Here is a 19,446-nt window from a genome sequence, read left to right on the forward strand (position 1 = left end):
ACAATAAAATGTTTATTTTCTTAGTTAAAAATTGACTTAAATTATTTATTTATTTGCATCTTCTAGTGTTGAATAAAAAAGGCGTAAGTGGTTAAATAAAAATTTGCATAATGTAAATTTTTTTTATTCGACTAATCGTCAGAATAGTCAATTACTAAATTAATTGTTAGGGAAAATAGACAGAAATGTGGGGTACGAACTCGTACATCACCATTTCTTAATGGCTGCCCCAAAAGCTGTGACCTGAACCCTGCTGACATTTTGTGGACCATCCTTATAAGCCGCGTCTGTGCCAGAAAGCCAACCATATTTAAATGTTTAACAGTTATCAAAAAAGTGGTTATTTATATTTATCCAGCCATAATTATTTTGTGTAAAGTTAAGATGACAGTCCATCATCCTGAGGTGAAGTTTTTAGCGTCAAAAGTAAAGAAACATTTAGGAATTAGGAACAAAATCGGGACAAAGATGATGTTATTAACAGAGGTTATATTTTTAGACAGCCAGCTCAATTATTATTCAGTCAGCGTATAAAGACATAAAAAAAAAAAAACTTTACAAAAGTAGGGGGTCCAACATTAAATACTAAAAGAATAAACATCAGGTTTCCCTGTACTCCAAAAACATCCCTGGTTTTAAAGTGTTCATGTGTTTTGTGTTTTTGTTCCTCTGTATTATTTGTGTTGTGTCAGGCAGCGTGTCTCCGGCAGTGAAGTCTATAATGACGCAGGAGTTCCTGGTGGCTCTTCCTCTGTCTGCTCTTCTTCCTCAGACCAGCAGGCTTTGGAACATCCCCTCTGGATGAGTTTTTACCGCTTCCTGAAAAGAAAGAAAAGCGCAGAACAGGTCTTGATATCTGCAGTCATGGCCAAAAGTTTTAGCTTCAACGCAAATGTAATCTGGAGGAGTCAGGAATTTGAAGTATTTTCCATTTCCAGACGAGTATTGACCCTTTGCACATAACGCCATCGCTTCAAAACTCTTCTCACTCCTATGTTATATTGCCCAATAAGCATAATAAAAAAGGTTGAAGAATTTGAGAAATAATTAAGGAGTTCATTCACTGCAAAAACATAAAATCTTTCCAACTATTTTTTTTTTGTTTCTAGTGCAAATAGTGCACTTGAAATAAGATCTAACTAACTTCCAAGTAACTTTTCAATAGCTTTATTTAAGTCAATAATTCCTCAATACAGATTTTTTTTTTAAAGTATTAGTTCCACTAAAAGATCATTTCACTGATGAGGATTTTTTTTTCCATGTTTAAGTGAAATAATTTTGCAGAGGAACTTGTACTTTTTAAATAAATTTAAACAGATTATTAACTAAAAACAAGCTCCTTCCTTGTTTTGTCTTATTTCAACTATACTAAGATATTTGCATTAGAAACTAGATCAAAAATACTTGGTAAGATTTAGTTCTTTTTTCTGCAGCGTTAGCAGCACTTACGTCTTTCGCAGTGTGGCCCTTCATAGCCGTGGCACAGACACCTGAAGCTGGCTCCTGAGAGGGTGCAGATGCCATCATGCATACACGGGTTTGGCTTGCACAGGTTCACAGGTTTTCTCACCTCTGACAAAAACAAAACAACTATTTTCATGCAAGCAGATCATCAAAGCAAGTGACTTGGCATTTTTAGGTGGAAAATGAAGAAAAATAGGTATAGTTTCAAAACCTGTTGTAGATATAATGTACATATTTTGCATAAGAACTTACAGAAAAGCTGCTAAAGTGACAATCTCTTATTGCATCCATAAACAAAAACATTTCCATTTTCTGTTCATGTTTTGGTTTTGTTAGAGTCACGGTGGAGGGACCAGAGAGCTACATGAGGCTCTGAGTTTATAGAAACAAGACTTAATCATGCAAAATTCAATAAAAGTGATTATATCATATCTGTTTTAGCAGCTTAAGGTGAACAAATGGTTTTCATTATTTTTACCTGAGCACACCATCTGAACCAGCACGTCCTCAAAGTACTTGAGATCCTCATAACTTGGTACAGAAATCATGTACTCCTCTGAACCTGCGATCATCAACAGTTTGTCTCTCTGCATGTCTCCAATGCCGACCAGAAAAACCGAAACTCCGCTGTCTCTTATCTTCTGAGCCGGGACGACGGCATCGTCCCCACCCGAGCCGTCGGTCACCACCACCACGGCCTTGTTGACGCCCGGCCTGGCGCCGTTGGCTACGGTCAGGACTTTGGAGTAGATGTGGAGCAATGCCGCGCCGGTTGACACCCCGCCGCCCATGTAGCTGGCTTCCCCCACGGCCTTGAGGATGGCAGAGCCGGACTCGTGCGCGTCCAGGCCAAAAACGGTGGTGGCTCTGCGGTTGTAGGCCACCAGGGCGACCTGAGCCACGTCGCGGTTTACGTCAAACTGGACAGAGATGCTTCGCACAAAGTCCTGCAGCGTGGCAAAGTTCTCACGGCCGACTCCAACGGAGGCATCCAGGGCGAACACCAGGTCTGCTGCATGACCCAGACATCCTGAAAACAAAAAAAAACAAAATGGAGAGTATTTAATATAAATGCATGCATGCATACATCAACTTTCTACCTACAAGGTTTATGTAGGTAGAAAAGGAAAACTAAAGGGACACTCAAGTGTGCAAACTGTTGAAGTGGATTTAATAGATTAAACATTAAATCAATGCCGCCGCATTTTTAGTGCTACTACATTAAAAATATATATGTTTAGGTATATGTTTGCCAGCAGTGAAACATATGAAACAATTTTGAGGTTGCTTTGAAATGCTTCAGTTTAATAACACTGATTTTATCTGGACTTAAAGCTGCATAATGTATTTTACAATTTTCTTTCTGCATATTTCACACCGTTTAACGGCAGAATGATATACAGAAAATTTGAAAAAAAAAAAAAATCAAGCTCCTCCACCTCCTCTTAGAGCGACTACTGCCATATGTAGAAAAGCACCACTACCAGTCAGATACAACCAATCAGAGCCAGGAGGAAGGTGTTAGCGCTGCCAATCATGCTCATGTACTCACTGCTAAATGTGTTAATGGCAAATAAACAACTTACCATTAACTAGCTTAGCATCTGTGGCATGCTGTGATGTCAGGAATAACCTGAAGCATAGCAGAGAGCAAGGTTGAGGGTGTGAGCAGTGTGTACCGAAGCATGATTGACAATGCTGAGACTCCTCCAGGCTCTGATTGGTGTTTTCTGACCATGTCATGTATTTCTGTAGTTAGCACTGGGAGAATGCAGAGGAACATTTTTTCACAGATTATTTGTTTCATTCCACACTGTCATGATATGGTGACAGTTTTAAGGAAATAAGTAAAAAAACACATTTTTAATAAAAGTTAAGTTTCTACATTTTCAAAGAAAATAAAAATAGAACATGTTAAGTCTTTTTGGACATTTTTACCAGACGTGTCAATAAATTGCTGTGAAATATCTGAGTTAGTCACATCTGGACAGCGTTTACCTTGCGTGTCCACGCTGCAGATCTTGGCCTTCAGCTCCGGTATCTTCCCGACGAGCCGGTCCGGTGACGAGTACGTTAGAGTTCTCTGCGGATTTCCTGTGATATTATTCAGCTCCGCCTTCAGTCTTTCCGGTCCGACCCCGATCAAGAAGATCTCTCTGTCTCGCGCGTATTTTGAGGCCTCCACCACGTCGTCAGCAGCAGGTGTGGCGGCGAGCAGCACCACCACGCGGGGGAGGTCATCTGAGACGTCGGCGAACACCGGCTCGCTCACAAAGCCGTGACGGGTCACATGTCGGAGCGCCTGGCCCGCCAGGGGCAAACCACCAGGTGGTTGCAGAGCATCCACAGCCTTCAGGAGATTCCTCGTGTTTCCTTTAAATCTCCCGACCTGGGCTTCCACTCTGGTCTCCCCACCGAACACGGCCAGGCCGACTTTACTGGGGCTGTCGGAGCCGACGACGGTCTGCAGGAAGCGCTTTAAGAAGGATTTGAGTCGAAGGAAGCCCTCTAAAGTGAGCGTCGCAGAGCCCTCCAGCAGGAAAAGCAAATCAATGGAGCAATCCAAGGACAAAGCAGGAGCTGCGGGAGCACCAGAGTTCAGAAGTAACTGGTAAATTTTATTTGAGTAACTTTTTTACTAGGCTGTTCTTTTTACTTTTAAGTGTGTAATTTAAGTAGTTGAGTAAAATTTCTGGATTTTCTACCCACTGAATGAAAAAACAAAACATGTTTTAACCAAAAATTCATCAGACACACTTGCAGTTTTTGTAAAAGTTTTATATATATTTTTTTATTATTGAAAGAAACTGATTTGGAAAAAAAATATTTTTGCCTGATTTGGTTATTTTTCTGATACGTGAATTATTGTCATTTTTGCCCTTAAAATGCCAAAATTTCCATGTAACTTTATATTTTTGTCCATTAGATTGTGTAATTTTAAAATATTTTTACCAAATATTGCCTACTTTTTACTTTTACTTGAGTAAAAATATGTTGACGTAGTGTTACTCTTACTTGAGTACAATTTCGGGGTACTTTACCCACCTCCAAGGATTTATTGTAAATTAGTTTGATAACAAAAGACTCTGAGCTCGGGATTTTACTGACCACAGTGTGGGTCTGATCCATAGCCAGGTGGACACACACAGTGGTAGAGCTCTAGACCTTGTGATACACAGGTTCCCCCGTTGAGACAGGGCTGAGAGTCGCAGGGGTCTAGTGACGATGAGGAGAAGGTCAGCATCATTAAGGAGAGCAAACAGCAGCAGGAGGCAAAGGAAGGAGAGGATAAGTTCACCTGAACAAACAGTCCTATGGCAGACGGTCTGGTGTCTCCTGTAAACTTTCCTGTACCTGTGAAACACATGAGGGTTGTTCATTAACGTTAGTTAGTTAACAAAACAAAAAATTTCTACAGAAGAAGGATAGGGCCATTGAAAAAAAGAACTTTGACTTTTGAATTAATTCAATTCAAAAAACAATTTATTGATCCCAGATGGGAATTAAATGTTGTAACTCATATTAAGTCAAATTCTTCAGAGTTATTGTAGATGGTAATGGCAGGAAAGATCTCTTGTAGCAGTCTGTGTTGTAGTGAATTTGAAGAAGCCTCTGACTAAAGACACTGTTTTCCCAAAGCAGGCTCTTGAAGAGGACGGTGTGAGAAAATCCTGCTGTGGACTTTACCATATGCTTCAAAAGCAATTAGTTACAGTGGATTTTATTAAATAGTACCATAATAATGAAGGCTGAATAGAAACACAAGTCATGCTTCCAAGATTTTAATTAGTAAAACTGCTTAAATAATTTATCCTTTTTGTTCTAACACACAATTACAAATTAGTTTTGTTTAAATTTTAAGGAATAGCCAGAAATAGTTTTCAAGCCTATCATTACAGTTTTCAACAACTAAATCAAACTGTGAAGAGTTTTTTTTTTTAACTATTTTTATTTGAATGAAAAAGGTTTCCATGCTGACTGACCTGTAGAGCGGGCAGAGAGACGTGGACGGGGCATATCCCTTGGAGCCTTTCCAGCACATGAAATTCCCCTGCAGCTCTTTCACCGTCTCCAGTGTCTTCCTCTCACAGGGGAAGGACTCGGCCCGACAGCCTGAAGGACGAGACGAGACACGACGAAAGGTGAAACGCCGAGACAAACCTAACCAAATGAAGGAAAAGGTCTGTAAAGATTTATAATCGGAAAACGACTCCCACCTGCCGGTGTAGCGCTGCAGAAAGAGAGCATGCTCAGCGATGTGGACAGGCCGTTAACGGCATCATGGAAATGATCGGCCAAGAAGACATGACTTTCCACTGGCTCACTGGCAAGGGCGTGTAATTCTTCCCATCTGTAAAACAAACTGGTAGTTTGCTGGTTTTGAAACTTTATCGCGAATTACCACATGTCCTTGAAAGTGTCTTTGCACATGATTACTATTTCGCTGATTATTTTCCTCCAACTAGTCGAATATTTTTTACACCACATAAAACTTTACGATCATGTGCAAAGCTTACTGGAAACTCTTTCCAAGGTGAATGCAGAAGTGATTTAATATTAAAGAAAAACTTTTAGTCAAGAGAGAAAGGTTTGTTTAAAAAACTAGAAGCGAGAAGTACAATTGTTTAGGTGTGTAGTGAGGAGTTAATTCTTTGTTTTTCACTATTTAAATAAGTAAAAATATAAAAATGATCTGCTAAACAAGTACATGTAGGTTTGATTATGTTTTCTTTTACGAGTTTTTCTACAGACAAAGTCACAGAAGTTTAGAAAAATATACCGGAAAAATTCTACACTTTTTTCTGATCTATACTTTGTGCTCTTTTCTTGGACAGAAATTTAAATATTGTCTATTTCTCTATTAGTTTTATCTTGTATTTTGCTTTTTTCCTGATGTTTTTTGTTTTGTTCAGCAGAGTGTGTTTTTCTTTTTTGCTTGTGTGTGGAAAAGTTAAAAATGACTGAAATGAATCAATAATCATCACCCTCACTTTGGGTACCGCAAACCGACGGCAAACAAAACCACGCCCGTCTGTTTCAGCTGAGCAGCGGCCTGGACCACGCCGCCCTGAGACCGGCCATCGGACAGAAGGACGGCGACGCGTGGGACGCTGGAGGAGTTGCGGCCGCCCGGAAAACCTTTCTTCAGGACGTATTTCAGAGCCAGGCCTGTCTGGGTGCTGCCTCCTCTGAGAAGAGAACCGTTTAAACAGGATTCATCAAGTTTAAATTCAAAAATACTTTTTTAATCCTGATAGAATTAAAATAATAACCTATATAAATACTAATCAGCATGTTTCTGAGTATGTTGAAGGACGCAGAGACAGCCGGCACCAGTTCTAATCAGACGGCTGCTCAGCAGAAGGACATCCTATTCTTCATGTTTATAAAATGATAGCGTAACGGTGCTGATACAGTTATACTGTTTGTAGTAAAATGTTCTAGTCTATCTTATGAAATGTGAATCACGTTGCAGCTGCATATGTTGTGATTAGAGCTGAAACGTGCATTGTAACTAGGGATGATTTTCAATAAAAAGAGAGGTGCAGGCAGGATGTGCTTTCAGAATAGGTGGAGATTGTAACTGAAGCACATCTCTGTCTGTTCACCTCGCGAGTGAAAAGAATCTAACTCTCTTGTCTTTTCCTGTTTCTTGCATTTTGTTCAATATTCTATCACAGGTGTCAAACTCCAGTCCTGGAGGGCCACTGCCCTGCAACTTTTAGATGTGCCTCTGCTGCACCACACCTGAATAGAATAATTAGGTCATTAGCAAGGCTCTGGAAAACTGATCTACACAAAAGGGAGGTAATTAAGCCATTTCATTTGAGTGTTTTGTAGCTGTGGCACATTTAAAAACTGCAGGACATCGGCCCTTGAGGACTGGAGTTTGACACCCCTGTCTAGGCGATACAAACCTGACAAATCCCAAAAGGGAAATTAAATAAATTCAGCTTTTCCCAAGTGGATCAGCTGATCTCTGTCGTAAACCACCCTGTTGCCATGGTTACACGTCACCACAAAATATAGCAACAATACAAAGAAGTCCAACCACACAAAATCCAAAACAAGAAGGAGCAGACGTCCAAAAAAAAGCAATTTTCTTCCAAAAAGAAGGAATGAATGTTTGAAAAGAAAAACAAAAATCTCAATAAATGCACAGAGTTGCTCCAACGTGCTGCCGCCCTCAGCGGCGCAATTTGCCAAAAAAATGTATGAAGTCTTCATCAATGTTTATGACTGTTGTCATGAAGTGTCATTTGTTAAATAATGACACTTTTAATGCTAAGTTTTCACTTCATGGGCTTTTAATGCAACTTTAATGCATTAAGTGTCACTATTTATGCCACTTATTGACAACAGTCGTAAACATTTACAAAGACTCTTTCATGTTCCTGACAGTATTACGTCAGTCTTATGCACACACTTATGTTCACACATATTCACACCCAATATGTGAATATGTGTCATCAGGAAACATGAACAATCTATGTTCAGACACCAGAACATAGATTGTTTTGGGGGTTTTTTGACAAAAAGACTTTTGTAATTGAAAAATGCCAATGAATGTGTGGCTGCTTGCTGGTGACACAAAAAAGAACAGAGTGAGGACTCTTTCTTATTTCTTCCAACTCAGCTGCTATCTTTGCTTCTAGAGAAGGAACAGAGGCAAACCAGAAGTTTTCACACACCTGTATGAAATCTTCTTTAAGTGCTTCTTCAGCTCCTGCTTGGTGGAGAACGAGTCCAAAGGAAACTCAAGGTGAGGAATGGAGCCAAACTGAATCAAACCGACTCGTACCTGCACCGATCCAGAGAAAAAAGGGATATTGATTGATTTTGATGTAGAGCATGAGGAAGAAAACAATGTTTTGATGGAGAACAAACCTTATTTGAAGCAATGTTTAGGGCTTCACAAAGCTTGACTGCGTAATGCTTGGCCCTCTCGAAGGTGCCCTTCCCGATGCTGTAGGAGCCATCCATGAGAAAGAGGATGTCTATGACTGCTGAGCACTGCATCACTTCCCATGAACACAAAAACACACAAAAATAGTTTCTATCCAGACATTCCTGCATTAAATCAACTTCCTCGCACGTTCGTGTTCGTTTCACGGTCCAGTAAGCGGGACACTGCAGTTATTGTGCTGCTGACAGTAAAGAGAGTCCAACATCGAGATCATTGGGACATTTTTCTCTCATTAAATCCACTTTTGAATAAAGTTTCACATGTTTCAGTAGTTTTGATTATATAATTAAATAGAGCTAATCTTAATGACGGTCAGGCAAATATGATCAGAGCTTTCAATGCTGTACTAAGTTTAACTCACAAAAAGTATTTTCCAGTAGATTTTACAAAGTACCACACTCTTTTTATTTTGTTAAAAATGTACAAAAGATGTTTTTAGTGACTCAAATCAGATTATTTATTAAATAAAACAAACAGTAGCACAAAAGTCAGAAAAACTGACTGAATTATTCTTATTTGACAACAGATGAAAGTGTCAATATTGGGTTTGAAAGTATTATCTTATGAAGATTTACACCTTCACCTGAATAATGGAGTAGCAGGAGTAATTACCTGCACTGTTATTGGGCGTCTTCTCTAAATGCACAAGAAAGGATCCCAATTCATTTTAAGATGTTTGCGACATTAAACTACAATCAAATGTCACAAAGTGATGAAAACAGCCCTTTCTCGTCTGAATGCCTCTTTCTGTATTTTTTAACTTGCTGCTTACTTTTGAATTTGAGATGAAGTTTTGGTATTGTTCTTGCATGTTCAAAACGCTCCAACCTCTTTATAAAGGAGGTTTTGTATATTTTAGTTGGATGCCATTCAGCTCAACCTCCACTTTTGGTTTTCTACATTTAAAAGTTTTACATTCACTACATATTTTTATACTTTTTTTACAGCATTAAATACTCACTTTCTGCTGCTGAGTTGATTTTTGCTATGGTCTCATGGCTGGTCTGGATCTTCTGCACAGAGGCCGTCTGCGTGACTGGGAGGGACATGAAGGTAAGGATAAAAATCTATATTTCTTTTGAACATGTAATATAGAATTAAAACTCATTAGATATTTGTGTCTGAACCACCATTTTCCCAAAATGGTGACACAAAAACACTATCTTGGAGTTTTTGTGTCAAATTTGTTGAGGTATTTTGGACAAAGTTCCTCAAGATAAATCTGACACAGATTGTGAGAGGAATGAAATACAAAATCAGAAAAACCCAAATTCTTCTTACTTAATTCCCTTTTTTGTTTAATTGAGTAAAAATTAATTTAGCACACTTCTGAAATATGCAGCTCAGTTTTAAGAACATACTTTAGTGGTGCTTTCACAATAAGCGCGTTATGGTGCATTCACTCCAAACGCGCCTGACGCTCAAACGCGTTTTGAACGTCAGGTTTACATTCAACGTCTATGTGGAGCGTCAGACGAGTAGGACACGCTCGACGCGTGAAATGCTCAAAGCCCTCCAAACGGTTCAAATCGCGCCGCGCTCGACGCTCGAAACGCGTTTGGTGTGAACGCTCCAAAAATGCACACGCTTCGAGCTTGAAGCATCAGACGCGTTTTTGACGCGGACAACGCGTTTGGTGTGAACGCATCATTAGTGTTCTCATCTTTTCACTATTCAATTTACAAAAAAAGTCTTTTTTGTGTGTTTTGGTGAGATATTTTTGATATATATTTTCACTTAGAAACAACAAACGTTTTAATTCAGGAAGTGTCCAGAAATCAATATTTGGTGGAATAACCAGGAGGTTTTCAATGGGATTCAATGCAGTGGGCTCTTAAGGTTTTCCAGAGGTGCTTATTGTATTGAGTGATATTTGCCCATAAACTGCCATATAATTTTGTTTCTTAAGGGTATACAGGTGAAAAACTAATCAAACTCAAAACAATCAAACAGAAACCAAAGCATGGCTGAAAACACAGGAAGTCTAGAAAAAACAGCCTGAATAACAGGGACGACTTGGAGAAAAGCCCAACCGCCAGAACAATGAACAAAGACAAAGATCCAACAGCGGGAAAAGCAAGGAAGTAATAAAAAGGAGTGTTACTGAGCTACCGGCTCATAGTAAAAGGAAAGAAAACACATTACATAACAGTCATGATGACAATAATAACGTCTGACTATACTGTCCATGATATTAGTCTTCCTAAAATACCATAAACCATCAGTTCAGGTGACTAAAAGAGCCAGCGATCATTAGAGGGAAGCACCACCTGCAAACCAGCAGCCTGCTCCGACCTCTTCACCACACTGACCCCGATTCCAACATCATTCAGAGTGAAAGCTTAGGGGCCGCAGTGGGCAGTTTTTTCACGGTCAGTGAGGCCTCAAAGCTCAGAACAAAAAGCTTGTCTGTTCACCGTAGGTCCTCTTGTGTCTTTAATGTCTGCAGAAATAATTGCAGTGGATTTCACATTAATTCCACGCAAGTCTGGGAACTTTTTGCTCTACAGTTTTACCTTAACAAAAACACCTTTGTCCTACATCGAATTTTCTAGTTCTGAATTATTTCTGCAATATGTTGACAGCAGACTCACAGAAGAGGGTGAAACAGTCGAGTTTTGAAAAGTTCAAAGTCTTCAAATGACCTATCATAAATTCTATACCTGCTGCTAAAGCTGTCATTTTTGAAAACAACTTCAAGATTATATTTACCTCTAAATCCCTCCTTTTCCCTCAGGCAAATACCAATACTTCTGACTACGAAGAAGAGGCAAAATGTTGCTTTGTCATTTCTATAACTTCTTTGCACATTTAGATATCAAAAATGTTGCTCATTTGAGGGAAGGTAAAGGTAGCACACCAGCTAACAGCGAAGAAAACTGACAGTTTTTTCTGAAAAAACAGTAAAAGTGCAGGAAATTGTCTGAAATGTGATGCAGTCTTTAATGATTTTGTTGTATAACCTATCCCAGCATAAAACTTTATTCCTGATCTACTTTGTTTTTTCCTTGGTCTTCATGATGTTCTTTGTTCATTACTATGCTCCAACATGATTATATTTACTAATTGGGTGATTTAATCAGAAATGACATTGTTGTGCTAGATTTTATTTAGTGGTATCAGAATAAATTGGTTTTGTACACATGCACTTCTTTTATGATTTGATGAAAAACATCCAAAGTCAAACATTTCTTACAATTCCACTATTTGGGCCAAATACACATCTTGAAGTTGCAGAATATTTCTCCTTAAAAGTGACGTCCATGATGTAAACTATTCCTCCGTTAGTACACCAGACAATAATAAAATGTAAAACAATATAATCCATCAACCAACCTTGAAGGAGCAGCAAAATGAACAGAAGGACAGTGCACATATCACGGTACATGTTGGGACACCTGCAGTCACAAACAAGAAAACACACTTAGATGTCAGCAAGAAAATGCATGATGAAAGCTCAGAAAAATAAACATTTTACAAAATAAATGTTTTTGCTGTGTTTCTGCTCTGACATAAATAACATAAAGTTACAGCAGGAAGTGTCAATGAACACATTTGTGAATATTTTAAAAACCTACTTTAATGGTAACTGTACTTTTTTAAAAGTTCTTCCGCTGACATACTAATATGTCCATATTAGTATGAAGCCATTACAGTACTATTAGCATGACTTTTTCAACGAAACGTATGAGTAAAATAAACCAAATCATTTCATCTCCCTCCATGTGTGGAAAAACAATTTCAGCACGCAAAGCTGACTTCTTAGTCACCCTCTAAAAATCAAGAGTAGGCACATGAAATTGTTTTGACTAGGCCTTAAAGCAAGAAGAACGTTGAATCTGATAAGCTTGGGGGAAGGAGTTCTGAGGAATGTGTGTGAAACAGGCATTTAATTGGTGAGTTAGTGTAACAGCACCTTGCAGAAGTATCCTTGACCTTTTTCACATTGTGATACATTGAGTGTATTTATTTGTTTTTTAGACAGAACAAAATGTAGGTCACAGAAGTGAATTGAAAATGCAAGAATTTCTTTTTCTTTTTAAATAAAAATATGGGAGAATAAAAGTGAAATGCATTTGTATTTATCTCCTAGGAGTCAGTAATGTACGCTGTAAAAAGTCAATCTGCTGCAATGCTCTTCCAGAAATGCAAATTTTACAAAGTGCACAACTAATGCTACTTATTAAAAATACAATTTTACTACTGTTTACTACAAATGTCTTTTACTACATCGCCACAATATCTTAATAAGACTATATAATGACTTGGAATTAATGAATACTAAAATCAACAGTGTTAATGTCTTTTCGCTTTGGGTTTCTTACAAACCCTAAATAATGAAGCTATTATAGAAGATTCTATTTACATCTTAACAACTCATTTTTATTGAAGAACCTGTTTAAGCCATAAACTACTCGATGACTTTACCCTCTTACCTTCGAAAGCATTTTCATTTTTGGCACTCAAAAAATTCAGTTCTTCACAAATTGATATTGTTTACTGCAATGTTGTGACATATTCCAGGCCTACTATTTGCTAATCATGTGACTTCTAAATGTAGTTGGTGGCTCTGGATTATATTTAGGGGTATCTGAGTAACAGGGAATGCATCACCACACCGTTTACACTTGAAAAGATTTTCTCCGTCCAATCTGACTGAGTTAGAACAATGAGCCAAAAATTCACTCTGAACATTTTCATAACTGGAAGAGACGTACAAAAAAGTCTGTATTTAACACCACTGTTTTAGTTTATTGTTTGTATTTGTACCTTTCACTAATACTACTTGTTGGACTTTCACATTTAATTCCAATAAAACAAATTAAAGTTGGTGGTTTTAAAGTGGAAACATTTTTACAACTATTCCAACTCACAGTAGATTTTAATCTTTTATTATGGGTTTGCACTATTAAACATTTTCCCCAGACTTGATGGATTATATCTAATTAAAATATAACATGAACATATTACATTTAGGAGAACTTCCCTTTTTTTATTGAAATAGAGCTGAATAGGTTAATTTGGTGAACTGATGGATGGTGGAGGGATCCAGAGGAATGCTTGTGAAGAAGCTGCCAACTTTTAAGACAGGTGTGTGTGTTGTGTGTGTGTTCATATTCCTTCTATGTAGGCACGCCTGTCTGCCTCCTATTGCAAGCATGCATGTCTTAAACTGCTTCCCCAGTGGAGAAAAATGAAATCTCTTGTCATCAAGTCGTAGCAGAGAGTGTTCCACGGTGCGTCCAGGTCCTGTGATGATGCTTATCGTCTCTGGTCTTCTCGGCTAGCCGTCGCCACGTCCGCTCTGCAGATCTCTATCAGAGACACAGAGTCTCCTCTTAAAGTGACGTTCCGTCCTGCACACAATTCTATCTCTGTCTCAGAAACACACACACACACAGAGGGCCTCCCTGGCACGTCTGTCCTCTTTGCCTACCTCTGTGTGTTCAGCTGAGTGGCAGCCAGGATATTATGGCCCAAACTTATCAGCAGCCAGAGTTAATCAGACCTTATCTGCATCTCCTCAAACCTAAATGTGTGGCCAACAACGACCATAAAGTAAACAACGCTGACAGATGACAGATGAAGTTATGAGGTCGGGTTGTGAGCTCAGTTAACTTTTTTGCTTAACCTTTGTAATCCAATCAGGAGGGGGGGAAAAGTTGTTGTTCATGCATTTAATTCTGCTTTCTAAGCACAGCCAATTATTTTTTCTAGTGTCGTTTTGGTCTGTAAACGTCACAAGATCACTGACATGCTTCAGAGTAAAGTATTCAAAGACATGAGTGATTTCCAACAATTGTTTTTTTTTACCATTTTACCAGATTGTCAAAAGCTTCATGGAAACAAAAAAGATTCTAAACAAATCACATGCTACTGTAATAGTAACCACTATGAACATTTTCACATTTTAAGTTAGGTTACAACCATATAGTTATTAAAGATTTGGATTTTACCTGAAAGATAAACAAAAAAAGAGTAACTATATCTTTTTAACTTTTATATAAAGAAAAGTTAAGAAGACTTATGATTGTAATGCATGATGCTGCCACCACCTTGTTTCACCGTGGGGATTTGATTGTCTCATCTGACCTTCCAACATTGCACAGTAAGCTAATAAATACTAGTAAGTACTAATAAGGTAATTTCAAGAAGGAATTGAACTGCAAAAACACAAAATCTTACCATGTACTTTTTGTCTATTTCTACTTGAAATAAGACAAAAACTAACTTACAAATAACGTTTCAACAAAATATATATGCTTCTTTTAAGTAAATAATTCCCTAATTGTTTTTAAAAATTACTAGTTCTTCTGGCATATTACTTCACTTATGACAAGACATTTTCCCATGTTATAAGTAAAAAAAAAACTGCCAGAGAATCTGATGCTATTTTATAAATATTGAGGAATTATTTACTTAATATAAGCTCCTATATCTTGCTGAAAAATGTTACTTATTTCAAGTGTGCTAAGATATTTGCAGTAGGAACTACAGCAAAAATACTGAGATTTTGTGTTTTTGCAGTGCGGTTTCACTGGTTAATGTTAGAGGTATTAGACTAAAGGGGGCTAAGGATAAAAACACTTTTCAGATTATTTTTTCCCAGTTAAAAATGATGCACAATTGTGCTCGTCTAGCACATAAAATCACGAGAAAATACATCAATGACTCAGGGTGCAACATAGAGTGTAAATACGTTTGTGCGGGGCTATAAGGATGTGCCGCCGGTTTGAAACGACTCTGGAGTCGGAAAGTGCCTCCACGCTGTGCACTGTAATTAGAAAGAAGTGCTACTTCTTGAACCGACTTCATAGAAAATCCAGAGAACTAACCTGTATTTGTGGCGCGTGTTACTTTGAGAAACATCCTAACGGTTTAAAATGCTTTAGGATGACTCAGCGGAAATAACCACATTTAATACAACAAAGACGAGTGTGAAAATTCTTTTGTTTAGCGCAACATCTGTCTGATTAAAAGGTGCAGCTCCAATTCATGGCATAATAATGTAGACCGACGCCGTGGAATGTGTTGCAAAAGCAAGGTGGAAACCACACACAGAGAGGGATCAGTGTGCAAGGGGAAAACTCCCTAAGGATTAAAAAATAAAATAAAACTTCACATCGAACATAGATTCATGTAAAATGTTCAAATGAAAAAGTTGCCTGTGTAGAGATCTTTGAAATTAGATAACAATTTTCCAATCTAGGGTTGCAGGAAAAATCACATAAGATCCAAAGAAACATTGTGCAACTTTGCTTAAGAACACTAGAAATAGAAAGGATATTGTGCTTTAATTAATTAACAAAATAATATAAAATCGCCTGGAAATAAACTAAAGGACTTTTAATTATTTTAGCTGCATAAATGCAGATTTTGTGCAATCTTTACACTCCAGCTGTCGAACTAAAGAATTAAAACACAAATATGCATTTTGGCCCCCCTCTCTGCCTGGGGTGTTTTGTTTGATGTTGATTTTCATGGTTTTACCTTCTGGTTTGCAGGTTCAGGTCTGTCATAAATGGGTCACATGTCAGGGGTCAGCATCAAAATGTTAACAAGTTGTTTACATTGGCTGACAAGCCACAGAAACTAGTTAACTCAACTAACCAACTTAATTTTTGTAACTTTTTTACCCATTCAATGTATAATGTTTAGTTTATATTCTGTGTAATTATGCATGAGGTTTTATTGTTATTGTTTTGAATTTGGCGGCAGCAACAATCCGCCAGTGAATCCCAGCGCACTACTGTCACGTGGTCAAAGGGGCATAATTTGATTGGCTAGAAGCCGCTGGACTCCATCTGTTGCAAATTTTTTTTTTTAGCTTGTGTCACTAGGAGGTCACTATATTGGCAGGGAAACCTTTGGAGGTAAAGTTTTGAAGATTAACTTTTGCAGAATTTTTTTGTGGACAAAATTTAAATGGAATTACATTTCTATGCAATTCTCTTACAAGTTCTGTGCTGATGTTCAACTCCACTCCTGCCTCATAATAATACATAATCAGGTCTCTGCAGAATTTTCCAACATAACAAGGAGGTAACACAGCTACTAATTCAGCTGTCATCTCCAACATGCAGGAAATCTACTTTTGTTGATAATTGTTGCTTCTCAACAATTAGGGAAATGGTTGGTTTGGGTGCAACTTATTAGCAGCAAAATCCTTCCCTGTCAAGCCATTTTGTTATACATGTATTTATGTATTTGTGATACAGTATTGTGAGAGAACACCTTAACAAACGATTTAAATTTTCCTTTTAAAGTAGCCATTCTGCCTTCCTAATTCAAATCAGCTCCTCTCTCCACAGAAGCCCAGTTTATGATTGACTTAGTTTGGTTTTAAATTGTATTTATTGGTATAATCAAGGCAGACCACACAACAGATGCATGTATTGGAAACTTAGAGCTGAAAAAAAATTACCAGATTTTAAATGGCAGCAGTTAAACTTGAACCTCCTCAATAAATCTCAAGTCTCACCTTAGTAGACATTTTAAAATGGCGCAAGACTAATTAGAAGTTTTTCAGTTTGTTGTTGAAAAAGAGAAAAGTCAGAAAAATGTGTTCATTGTCACGACTGCATGACTGATGGATGAATGTAGTTGATATATTTTGTGATAAATCTCAACATGTGTTTGATATTTAAAAGAACATATGGAGGTGACGTTGGAAGATTAAAACAAGAAATCTTTGCTTTTTTTGTTGATTTTAATCTCACTAAATATTTAAAATAATAGCCTATTGTATTGAACATGTTGCTGCAGTATCTGTGTTGTGCACAAAAAAAATCAATTATCTTGTTAGCTTTCCATTGCTAACAGCATTTTGCCTAATTACCAAGCAAAGCAATTGATTTTGAAGTTTTGATATCCAAATCCAAATTTGCACGCCAGACAAATAAAGAATAGATCATAAATAGCCATCAGTGATCACCTTCCTCCACTACACAACTGTCAGTACTTGAGTTCCATTAATGGCAGTCCATTAGTTTGATGACAATCACTTTAAAGTACCAGGAAACACATCGCTGCACTTTACAATCCAGGGCATTCTATCCGCGACTACCAGGCGACCAAAACAAACGCACCCCCAGAATTTGCCCCGTTTCCTCACCTTGCGCTGCGCCGTATCCACCTGCCCTTCCAGAACTCCTCTCTCCGTTGCCGCTGCTGGGTTTTTTCGCTTCAAAGAGCAACAACTGCACCTCCCTGCTAATGAGCACCTCCAGTGTACCTGCGTGTCTCCTCTCATCCCGCAGCGTAACGCCGGGGAAGGGGCGTAACAAAGAAACACGACCCAACTCCCTGTCTTGTTTTTTTTAAATTTTTTTATTGTGTGTAAAAGCGAAACAGCGCGTTGCTTTTTCTGTCAAGTTAATGTCCAGTGATGTAACTTTTTCCATTAGCAAATCTAATCTGACCATAAAAACCCATTCAGACATAGAAAGTATGATTTTCTATAGCAGAAATATAGATTATAAATGCATAATAGGCCAACCCGCCACTGAGTTTTTTGTGTTGACGTCACAAGAGGTACAACACTGTCACTGACTGAATGGTATTAGCATACATTAAGATAGGGATTTTTGATCAGATTTACAGATTCTGTGACATTAAAAAGTGGTTCAACTTGTGTGTTTGTGTCCAAAAATACAATAATCTTCCACACTTATCTGGTTCAAGTCGTTTTATTATTTCTTCCATCAAGCTTGTGCAAATCTTCCATGTTTCACCAGTTCAGTGGTAAAGTCTGCAGACTGCAAAGTGACATTTTCTTCCTCTTTATTTCTTGAGTTGACTGAAATGAAAGTATAGTACCAGCATCAGCACTCTTTGCAACAACTTAATTTTGACGTATTGCAAATTGTCTTGTGTTACAACAGCTTACATATGTTTAGCCATGGTTTTATGGTTAAACAAAAATAAATATCACAATCTATAGATTCTAGAAAACAGGGTCAAAATCACATTTTAAATTATAATTCACCAGTCACCCATAAAATATTTTTTCAATTGAAAATATTGAAATCCTATAATTTGGTTGACTTTAACATGTTACTGTTTATAAGACTCACAAAAACATAATACATTCTAACATCCAAGTCAAATTTGTTAAGTTATTTTAAGGGGATAGATGTTTGTGAAGCTGTGGTTTCATACCAAAATACAATCATATATATGACTTTTTTTTTTCTTTCTGCTGCCTTTCATTTTATTAATATGTATATTTTCCTTTCTTGAATGTAATTGTTTTGCTTTTAATTTATTAAAATCAAAAACTAAAACCAATGACATGAAAAGGAGTGTTTTTGTACCATTATTATGTGGTGGACATACAGCTTAAAAACAAAAACTTAAACCTAATTTATTCTTTTTTTTTTTAAACAATGCTGGGGGTTATTTTGTAACTTTTGATCAGTTTCAAACGGTAGCATGTTGTTGTAGGTTCCATGTTGCTGGTAGTGGATAGATGGGATTACCAAACTGACCACAACACCTAAGATTTTTGACTAATCATTCCTGTTTGCCCTGGTCCACTTCACAAAGCTCTTCCATGTTCTTTATTGTCGACACATTTTCCTAATATCTATCAGCAATCTAGTACAGATACTTTTTTTTGAGTGTGTAGAATACAGCGACCAAGGCAAATAAAGAGAAAAAACAAGGACAGAATCTGCATGTAGAACTTAATTTTTAGAAAGGTAAATTTTATTGTTAATTGTTCAATAGCAAAAAAAAAAAAAAAAGGAAAAAAACTGACCCATCTATAGAATGAAAACATTTTATCCTCATAACCTTTCAGTAAAACTCAAACATAATGCAAATCGGCTGAACTCCCGATTTGCATGTGAAAATAGATGGCAGCACAACTTGCGTAAGCAGCGAAGTGGGCACTTAATGAGAACTGAGGCTGAACATGCCTCTGGTTTTTGATTTTCACACAAGTGTAAAACTATCTGGTGCATCCTGAGATTTTAAAACCAGAAACAAACAAAACTTTAGAGATTTAAAAA

General features: G+C 37.5%; 1 protein-coding gene across 1 annotated transcript; it reads right to left on the reverse strand.

Annotated features, from left to right (window-relative positions):
• Positions 1-672: 672 nt before the first annotated feature.
• vwa2 (von Willebrand factor A domain containing 2) lies at positions 673-17,671 on the reverse strand. Its single transcript, XM_028029629.1, has 14 exons — positions 17,547-17,671; positions 11,768-11,829; positions 9,393-9,467; positions 8,353-8,486; positions 8,157-8,266; positions 6,456-6,653; positions 5,682-5,815; positions 5,448-5,577; positions 4,763-4,818; positions 4,573-4,680; positions 3,463-4,044; positions 1,943-2,494; positions 1,450-1,572; positions 673-819 (listed from the first exon to the last, which is right to left on the reverse strand). Exons 2-14 carry the CDS (start codon positions 11,817-11,819, stop codon positions 689-691), a joined length of 2,385 nt encoding a protein of 794 aa, XP_027885430.1. The 5' UTR covers positions 11,820-11,829; positions 17,547-17,671; the 3' UTR covers positions 673-688.
• Between the last annotated feature and the right edge of the window lie 1,775 nt (positions 17,672-19,446).

This window comes from Xiphophorus couchianus, chromosome 10 (assembly GCF_001444195.1).
Source record: "Xiphophorus couchianus chromosome 10, X_couchianus-1.0, whole genome shotgun sequence".
Classification (NCBI taxonomy): domain Eukaryota; kingdom Metazoa; phylum Chordata; class Actinopteri; order Cyprinodontiformes; family Poeciliidae; genus Xiphophorus; species Xiphophorus couchianus.